This window comes from Jatropha curcas, chromosome 5 (genome assembly GCF_041381405.1).
Source record: "Jatropha curcas cultivar XTBG-Jc1 chromosome 5, XTBG_Jcur_1.0, whole genome shotgun sequence".
NCBI lineage: Eukaryota > Viridiplantae > Streptophyta > Magnoliopsida > Malpighiales > Euphorbiaceae > Jatropha > Jatropha curcas.
In genome coordinates this window covers 14,557,945-14,568,506 of record NC_143155.1, presented here as the reverse complement: position 1 = coordinate 14,568,506, position 10,562 = coordinate 14,557,945, and the positions used below count along the sequence as shown (strand labels likewise).

Sequence of the window (10,562 nt, the reverse complement as noted above, 5' to 3'; positions counted from 1 at the left end):
AATGAAAACGACAATTTTATTTTCCGCCAATATTTTTTATATCTTTTTAGAAGTATAAAATTAATTTTAATTTCAGAATTCGTAACTGCTATTTTTATATTTTTTTTCTCAAACTTAAACCTTGGGCCTCACAGATATTATCTGCCAAACAAAATTAATTCACATACTACTTGAATCTCTTTTTATGAGTAAACGAAAATAAGAAATATTTATTTTAAATATTTTAAACTAATAAATAATATAATATAAACTAATAAAGTGAGTGGAAATAATAAATAAACTGTTTAAGCATTTTTATTTTAAATATAATATAAGAAACCACAACTCAAGTTTTATTGTCGATGTTCTTAGATATGAAGCTAGTCTAATTCTCAAATAGGAAATTTTAATCTTTACTTTGAACACGTGAAGCCATGAGAGTCACTCAGTTAATTTGAATGTTTACAGGAAAATGAAAAGAAAAGCAAAAGCATATTGTTAAAGCAAAGTATATGATATGAAAGCAAAGCATCTATAAACTACTTCCCTTCTCTCTCTTTCCTTCTTCAGCTTTCAGCATTTTCGAGGGTACAACACTCTTTGATGTCATTGTTGTCCCCAACCCCTTCTGACAGTAAACTGTATTACTGCGTCCTCTTCCATGCCACAAGAAAACACCGTTTCTTTCACCATTTTTCCTTATATAAAATCCAGAGTCTTTTTGTTTCCAAATGCATGGGTTAGTTCTACTCACTCAGAAGAGATTTACATAATTTTATTTTTACTTTCATTTATATCTCTCTTCATTTAACATTTAAAGCAGCCAACTACTCTATCTGAAAGCCTGCAATAAATGAGCGCAATGGTATTATTGTCTTAGAAGGCTTGGTTCTGGTAGCTCATTTACACTTTAGTTAATAAGATTGTTGTTTTATTCTCTGCTACTCATGGGGAAGGTTGGAGGAAGCTCTTGGTTGGCAGCTGTTAAAAGGGCTTTCAGGTCTCCTGCAAAGGATAATAACAAGAAAACCAGTAGAAGGAGAGAAGATCATGATCAAGAAGATGAGGAAAAGGTTCAACTTTTTTTTTTTTTTAAATTTAATATATTTTATTTCAAACCTGAGTTCTCTAAAATTTGTTTCTTGGTTCTGTGCAGAAAAGAGGAAAAAGAAGATGGATTTTCAGGAAACCTTCAATGCAGGAAACAGTTATACAACATTCTGCGGAAAAGATTATAACAACTAGCTCCTCTAATCCTACCGTTACAGCTACAGCTATTACTGAAGCTACTGATGCTAAACAAAGACACGCACTTGCAGTGGCCATGGCCACAACAGCAGCTGCTCAGGCAGCAGTTGCAACAGCACAAGCAGCTGTCGAAGTAGCTAGGCTTACTAGGCCTACCCTCTTCGCTAAGAAGCATTTTGCTGCCATTGCTATACAAACAGCTTTTAGAGGATATCTGGTAATTGCATTTGCCATCTTTAAACATTGTTGTTTTGGTTTTATTTAGGTATTCCCTTGGCTTCATACGTCCCTTTAAATTTTTTAGTATTTGGTTGTATATATTGTTGAAGGCAAGAAGAGCTCTTCGGGCACTAAAGGGATTGGTAAAGCTGCAAGCTTTAGTGAGAGGACACAATGTAAGAAAGAGAGCAAAGATGACTCTTCACTGCATGCAGGCTTTAATGAGAGTGCAAGCACGAGTAAGAGATCAAAGAAAGAGGCTTTCTTATGAAGGAAGCACAAATTCGACTCTAAGTGATCCAAATAGCTTATGGGGATCACATTTTGCTGATAGAAAATCTATAGTAAGAAAATTCCCCTTTGTTATACATATATGTATAGATATGCTAATTTAGCTTAATTAAAATGGGTTTTGTAAATTAAAAAATATAATGCAGCCTAGAGATGAGAATAACACAACTGATGAATGGGTACATTGGGATGAGAACCCACAGTCATTAGAGGAAATCCAAGTACTGTTGCAGGAAACCAAAGAAGAAGAAGAAGAAGTTGCCTTGAAACGTGAGAAGGCCCTTGCTCATGCTTTCTCTCACCAGGTTTTATCACTTTCCTTTCACCTACATTTCATCTACCCCATGTTTTTACTCTTAATTAATTATCTTTTGCTCTCATGATACCTAATACTTTGGTTTTGTTCTGAAATATATTTTTTTCAATCCAGTTTTATAATATGGCAAGAAATTTGAATGTTTCTCCAATCTGATCTTTTTTTTTTTTTTTTCTGTTTTAGGTTTACATCTCATCTTTGATAATAATTTCATTGGAAAATGCTAAAAATACTCTAATTATAATGGTATTAAAGTACTAGTAATGGAATATAAGTTTTATCTCTAGGAAACCCATTTCTATGGGTTGAGATGATTAAACTTTTTGGTTATATTAAAAAAAAAAAATAATAGTGAAAGAGGTCTAGTTTGAATGGCATTTTTTTTGGGGTTTTTTTTTTTCCAAAAATAAAGAAAGAAAATCTCCTATTACAACGAACGGATAAAATTGCAATTCATAATTTATCGCAAAATTTTATTATGCTCACAAATATTGATTTGTTACAACTAAGTCACTTAATTAATAATTACAATTTGATTTCTTAAGGTTTTTTTTTTTTTTTTCTCAATCAACCTACTTTAGTGGATGCAGATTATATGCACAAAAACGTTGAGAGATCGCTAATTGTAATTGTGCTCTCCAATGCTAAAATATGATAGAAAGGCTCTAAGCATTGACAGATTGAAATCTTTAACTTTTTCATAACAATAGAAGTTCAATATAATTTACCCTATTTTTATATATTTTGCTTCAAATTCTTGCATGGGTTTTGCTAAAAGATATGGATGCCAAGTAGAGACACATATGCCAGTGAAGGAGAGTTAGAAGAGAAACCCAGATGGGATGATCAATGGACAAGAAGGAAGCAATTGGAGAATAGAGGAAGAACCTTATGCGATGAAAGAGAATCTATTATCAAAACTGTTGAAGTAGACACTTACTCAACTCCATACACTCACAAACCCCATTACCATCATCTTTATCAACAACAAAGGCCTAGTTCATTTTCTGCTACCTCTCCTCTTCTTAGACACCAAAACAATATAACACCATCTCCATCTAAAGCAACACCACAACTCCAAGTCCATTCAGCTAGCCCTAGGTATCTAAGAGAAGACAGGAACAATGTAAGCAAAACAGGAAATGGAATTGCTACTTCAATGCCCAACTACATGGCCGCAACTGCTTCTGCTAAGGCTCGGCTGCGGTCGCAGAGTGCCCCAAGGCAAAGGGCTTCAACACCAGAGAGGGAAAAGATAGGTCCAACTGCCAAAAAACGTCTATCTTTCCCTAATCCAGTAACAAGCAATAGCAGCAGTAGTAATAACAATATTGTGGATAGGTTGAAAAGCCCGAGGTATAAGCAGGGGATTCATGAAGCATATCTTGGAATGGAGCATAGGTCTACTGTGTCTTCTTGCTATACAGAGAGTAGTATTGGTGACGAAGCTTCTCCTCCTTCAACTAATGAGCTTAATAGATGGTTAAGATAAATTAAGAAAATATAAAGGTATGTTTGGGGTAAACTCGTAATTTTCATCTGGAGTTGTCAGGAGGATTTTTTTTTTTATTATTTTTATTTTTTATACGAAGGGCAGCAGAGCTGAAAAAAAAAGCTGAACTTAACAGCAGCGAATGTATGATGTTTATGTTCATTGACTCTTTTTTTTTTTTTTTTTTTATACGAAGGGCAACAGAGCTGAAAAAAAAAGCTGAACTTAACAGCAGCGAATGTATGATGTTTATGTTCATTGACTCATATTATAATATTTAAAACAAAGCTGAACTAAACAGCAGTGAATGCGAATCTTTTTTTTTTTTTTTCTAAAATAAATTTTCATGAAGGTATGATAAGTGGCTAAGATCTTTCAAAGTCCTCATGAGAATTAAAAAATAAAAAATAAAAAGTCTCATAATCAAGGACAAGTATTATATCTATTAAATTTGTCTAAGTTATAACAAATTATTAAGTAAATTGACTATATTACTTTTAATTTAATACTAATTTTTTAAAAAAATCATTAAATTGAAATAATAATCATTGGTCATATATAAAGGATAAACATGGAAAAAAAATATTTATTACTACTTGAACCACAAATGTAACAAGTACTTTGAAACAAACTATTTTCTCAAATGTAATCAGTATTATGTAACGGAGATAATATTTGATTTGACATTTAAATATCTCTATTTATTCCCATAAAATAACTTGCAACAGAAAAGTGAAAAATAAGTTCTTTAGAAAATGAAAATATTTTCTCATTTTCCGAAAACAAATGGAGCCTAAATATTAAATTTATTTCAAAATTAAACTTTGGACCAATTTAGAACATAAACTTTCAATTTAGGCAATATGCCTTTTTTCATGTAAAACATCAATTAAAAATTTTCTTGCCTTTAAAATATTTTAAAATAAAAAAGTTTTTGAAAATTCAAAAAAAAAAAAAGGTAGAAAACCCAATTTTTTGTCGTAAAAAATGGAAGAGAAAATGAGAATGAAAACCAAATTTTTTGTGTTTTTATATTATTTTAATATTTCATATAAATCAATATTTTTAATGTTTTTTACCAAAAAAAAAAAAAAAAAAACAGTATTGATCTTATAATTCTATGTTTCGGATTGATGTACAAATTGATTAATTTTATATCGAATTCATATACTTATCTAATAACTAAATCCACAGCAGTCTTTCACAGCTCACAAGCTTTCACTTCCATTCCATTTTCATTATTGGTCTTGAAAGACCTTAAAAAGAAACGAAAAAAAAGTACTTCATTAATTATTGGTTTGACAGTAACATGTCATAAAAATATTCATCTATAAATTATCCTGTTTTCACAAATTTCTAATCAAAAGAGCAACTTACTGAAACACGGTCTAAAAATTGGATATTAATACCAGAAACACGGCTGAGAAAAAATTGTATTGATAATTAAGTGTCTATAAACACTGCATAATTCATCTTCTACATGTTACTTAAAAAACCTTATGACATCTTTAGCTTTTATGTTGATCTATTAAATGCTTCTAACTTATAAAATTGTACTTATTAAATACTTTAATTTGCAAAAATTATTCTATTGAATATTTAAACTTATAAAATTAGATCGATTAAATACTTATTTAATAGTTGAAAAATATGAAAGTTATTATACTAACAACATATATCAAGTGAATATTCGACATATAAATGCTAAAAACACCAAAAAAAAAATTATTATTGCAAGTACGGAGAAGGTAAAGTGTTACAAAAATTTGTAATTTCAAGATATAATAAGTCTCTCTTGAGTTTGGAATGTGATAAGATTTTTTTGGTACAGGGTAAATGTATGCATTTGGCAACATTTTTATTATGGATTTTCTTGATGAATTATAGATGTTTACATAATTATTTTCAAATCCAACTACCAAAATGAATTGAAAGTATAAATATGCATGACTTCCACTCTGATTAATTAAAATCAATCCAGTTTCAGCCATTTTAGTACAAATAAAAACTTGAAATTGATCAAAACTGCATTAAAATCAAACTTAAACTTAGATCAATCTGGGACCGATTCTAATTCCTAATCTTACAGGATGGAATCGAGCGGCTATTGAATCGGAACCGATCGTCACGCGCGAACTGCGGCTGCCCTTATATGAGAATAGAATGGATTTTTTTTGACCTTTTTGATGGGACCACCGGTTGGCCTATCCCCTATCCAATCCTAAACAATAGCTTGTAATTACAACGATCAATCTTGTCCACATGCCTGTTAAATACATTATCAATAGTTTTAGATAATCTCCGGTTGGTTTGATTCAAATTAAATAAAATTAGTATAAATTAAATAAGCTAAAATTTTTGTATTTAAAAGAATTTAAATTTGTTCGATTAATTTGGGAAATTAATATTCGCTCCACAAGTATGCAGGTCGTACAAGTAGTAAAAAGATTATCGTCTCACACAAATTGGGAAAATAGGCTATTAATTTTCTATGTTTGACAATTATTAGAAAGACCGGATAGAATGAAAATGATTTAACTAAATTGCAAATTAAATTAAATAAATTCAAATTAAAATTAGCAAGTGGAGATAATCAAAAGTAAATTCAAGTAAATAATTGTTGAGATAATCTAGCTATGGGATCTCTATTAATTCTTAGTGCAAACTATGACTAGTTGATTTATAGTGTCCAAATTCCTCGCTCGAATCTCAATGGACCGTCAAAACCACATGACATCTACCTTCGTAGCTTAACATGGTTAAAATGTTTTATGCCAATTCCTGAAGGAGAACTAACCTAGGGTTTCCAGATTCCTCTCTGAGTTTAAATGAAATGTTAAAATCATGCGACATCTACTTTCATAGCTTAACACAATTAGAACTCATTAGGCCGCTGTTAATTCTTTTGCCCTCAGAAAACTTAGTCTATCTCTAAGTCTAAAAATTCTATGTTTAATATGCGGGATCCAATCTAGTTTGTCACCCTATCGGTTTTGTTCAATCAGATCTAAAATCATGCAAATATGGGCCCAACACATTTACAGGCATTAAGCTCCAACATATTAAATAATGAATTTAAGCATTTAACACAAATCAAACTATTCAAAGTTGCATTTTTAAATTAATAGATAAATCCCATAACTAGATCCAAATATTTAGCCTAGCATTATTATATATATCAATACAAATAAAATATGCAAAAGGAATAAAAAGCATAAATAACAAACTTGGGGGTATTTGTGGGTTGACCAAGGTGCTCACGTCCCAAGTTCGTCAAAATCCTTGCTCTTTCTCCCTTTGTGTTGTAGTAACACTAGTGCTTAAAGCTATTGACTCTCTCTCCTATTTTTGCTGAAATTCTTTTGAGTGGCTACTTCTTGTTGTCTTACATGGCAACAAGTGCCCAAAGAGAGTGTCCAACCCCTACAACTCCTTTCTTTGCTCCTTATGTAGATCTTTTGCTTAGCTACCATTGGTCCACATCACACACCACTTGCACAAGTTGCATTTGAAAAGCTGTCTCCACCACCCAGCTTGTGGAAAGAAATGTTAAAATAATTAAGAGAAGCTGCATCCAATAACCAGGTGCAATGCTTATTCAAAAACGCTACAGTTTTGGTCTAAGTGATATGTCACAAGATCATTTCAAAAGGTTATTTTTGCCTTAGTGCAGGTTCTTCCACGTTGATCAATTCTCCTTCTTTCTTTCTTCTTGGGCTGGTTAGGGGTTGGACCTTGGGTTCTTTTCGCTTTCTAGGAGCATTACTTGGACTTCAATATCAGTAAGGCTTCAAATGCCTTCTTTGATTTGATTCGGTGCCAAATGGATCATTTTTTATCCATTTTTGCTTAAAGTAGTAAATATTGATGTAGCTCATGTGCAAATCAAATAAAGAGAGAAAACCGTGCAAAATGGAGTTTATTCTTATTTTACTATTCAAAATAAAGCTAAATTCAATTAACACAAATTATAAAATATATGTATTTTGTTGTTACCAAAATCTCCCATACTTGAACTGTTGCTTGTCCCCAAGCAATGCAAAATGTCTTTCATGTAATGAATGAAACACTTCAGCTCAATTCGCACTCTCATATGAAATTCAAGGTAAACTTTAATTATGAGATTAATCAATCCTAAAGCTCTATCATGCTCAAAGGAGTATTCGACACACTCGTCCCTTCCAACAAGTTCTTGCAATTACTTCAATCATGCAGGAATAGATGAACTTAGGAGAACACAAATACGCCTTTAGAGAAAAATGTGCGCTAGATGTATAGACAAGTGGATATTTGGTTGAATTTACAAATCCCATAAGCAAATTTCACAACACTTTCTCTACTAATGAAGGAAATACAACTTCAAGGAATCAACAAGTTTTTTTAGGGTTGTAACGGGGTAAGGGGATTAATATGAGTTAATACCAAGGAAAGATTTTAAATAAGGCTCAAGGTGAGAAAATATTCTTTTGATTTTCAAAGTTGGAAATAATGAAAATTTAGACTATTGCATTCGAAAGAGCTTCATGTTTTGCACCAATAAGTTCTTTCCCTCTACTTCTTTTCTTTCTTTCTCCTTTTGTTTCTCCCTTTATTTTTGCTTTTTTTTATTGTTTATTGAGGGAGGTCTTAAGAGAAAGAGAGAAATATAGAGAAATATTTGTGCACGTGTCCCTTCTTAATAATGTGCCATTTGCTAATTGAGATTTTTTGACTTCTAATTGCACTTTTCTTAGCAAATGACTTTTTATGGTCTCACTTCCTCTTTATTTGAACTTTGTGAACTTTGACAGACCAGCTCACGTAATTTTTAGAGAAGGAAAAATGCTCTCATATAACGGTGTCGAATTTCCTTAAGTTTGCGACTTAAAAATCAAAGAAATAATTTTCTAAAGGGTGATAGTCGAAAAGGCTTTTTAAGTTTTGGTTCTTCATATGGGTTATTTCGAAAGCAAATGGATAAAAGGCTCAAAGGGGCTCACAAGGGTTAGATTTTAAAGGGTAGGTTGGAAGGTTAATGTGGTTAAATCTAAAGAAATGCCTGAATCATGTTCCTATAAGTGTGCAAACCTTAAGATTTCGCTTCGAAAGTCTTGAAAAAATTTATTCTAGAATTTGTGTCTAACATCTATTACAAATAGTTTTCCTTAGACAAATTGTAGTCTACCTATGTATGATCTAATTTCCACAATAATGAAGGTAAATTACAAGTTCAAGTCTTATGGTTCAATCCCAAAGTGAGCAGTCTTATGTTGAATAAACTTTAATATAGCCCAGATCTATTGTTCATAGAATTTGTTTGACAAGAATATACAATAATCGGAAGCGTACCTTGATCCATAACGGCAGATCTATGTTATGGGTTACCTTGTTGGGACAATTCGATTCTCACTGTAACAGCAGATCTACGTTTCTTCACTCTGGCCTTTTATCCGTAAGTGCTCTCTTAATGGTCAGAGAATAATCAACAGCTGCGGGAGTTTCTTTTATGAGCTCTCTCAAACAAACTATTTCCGTATGTGTTTGAGGGAGCCGTCACACTCTCTTGTTTCTGTGTTAACCCTAATCTGTTGATTCCTTTTTCTCTTATAAGGCAAAGGAAGGGTATTAAAACCCTAACTGGCTCTTATCCATTAAGCCCAATAACTATCATCTTGGGCCACATTAATTAGAACCAGCCCTTTAATCACATGGGCCACATACAGATTATTAAAATAATCTAACAATCTCCCACTTGGCCCATGTGCATTTCTTGAGTCTATCATGTTTACCTTAATTTGAATTAAGATGATCGGATTATGGCGGTCACAAGTCATTGAACAACATAATTCCTTCCATATATCACAGACCACTTCAATTCATAAAACTTTAATGGAGAAACTATTCAACAATCAATACATTGTTACAATCAACTGTTATTGTTATCTCAGTCAAACCATTATTGTATACATCTATAATGTGGATAACACATAAATAAGCAAAAACACATCTTTAATTGAATTCCCAATTGTCACAATGATATGAGCAAAACAACCATATGTATATATATACAAGTTTAACCATCATGCTAACAAGGACTTATCTATAATGCCCATCCTATCAACATGGCCAGTGAAGATTTTGGGCGATAGGCCTTTAGTTAGCGGATCCGCTATCATCAGATCAATACCGATATGCTCAATTGACACTTTGAGTTTTTGCACTTTTTCTTTCACAGATAGGTACTTCAAATCTATGTGCTTTGCACCCTTAGAGTACCTATCATTTTTAAAGAAGAAGACAGCTGCGGAATTATCACAGTAAATTCTCAACGATCTAGCTATACTGTCGACAATGCCTAGACCTGAGATAAAGTTTTGCAACCACAAAGCATGAACAGTGGCCTCAAAGCATGCCACAAATTCAGCCTCCATTGTGGAAGTAACAATGACAGACTACTTTCCACTTTTCCATGATACTGTTCCTCCAGCTAGGAGAAACAAGTAGCCAAATGTAGACTTTCTCGAATCTACACAACCGGCATAGTCTGAATCCGAGTATCCCACCACTTCTAGATGGCCAGACTTTCTATAAGTGAGTATATGATCCTTAGTGTCTTGTAAATACCTAAGTACTTTCTTTGCAGCTTTCCAATGATCCATCCCGGGATTACTTTGATATCGCCCTAACATTCCTACGGCGAAACTTATATCCGGTCGAGTACATGTCTGAACATACATTAAGCTCCTAACCACTGACGCATATGGAATAGACTCCATCTCTTTACTTTCCAAATCATTTTTAGGACATTGCATTTCGCTGAACCTATCTCCTTTTTGAATTGGAACTATTCCTGCGGAGCATTTTTCCATTCTGAATCTCTCTAATACCTTATCAATGTCAGCTCTTTGAGACAATCCTAACACTCCTTGTGATATATCACGGAATATTTCTATTCCAATCACAAAGGATGCCTCTCCCATATCTTTCATTTCAAAGTTCTTAGAGAGAAAACCCTTTACATCATGTAACAACCCAACA

The 10,562-nt window shown here is 32.5% G+C and overlaps 1 protein-coding gene across 1 annotated transcript; it reads left to right on the top strand.

The window, feature by feature from the left end:
* Window positions 1–552: 552 nt before the first annotated feature.
* On the top strand, window positions 553–3,843 carry LOC105633786 (protein IQ-DOMAIN 17). The gene is made up of 5 exons (XM_012216493.4): window positions 553–1,052; window positions 1,136–1,444; window positions 1,557–1,790; window positions 1,884–2,042; window positions 2,832–3,843. Exons 1-5 carry the CDS (start codon window positions 927–929, stop codon window positions 3,543–3,545), a joined length of 1,542 nt encoding a protein of 513 aa, XP_012071883.1. The 5' UTR covers window positions 553–926; the 3' UTR covers window positions 3,546–3,843.
* Window positions 3,844–10,562: the final 6,719 nt, after the last annotated feature.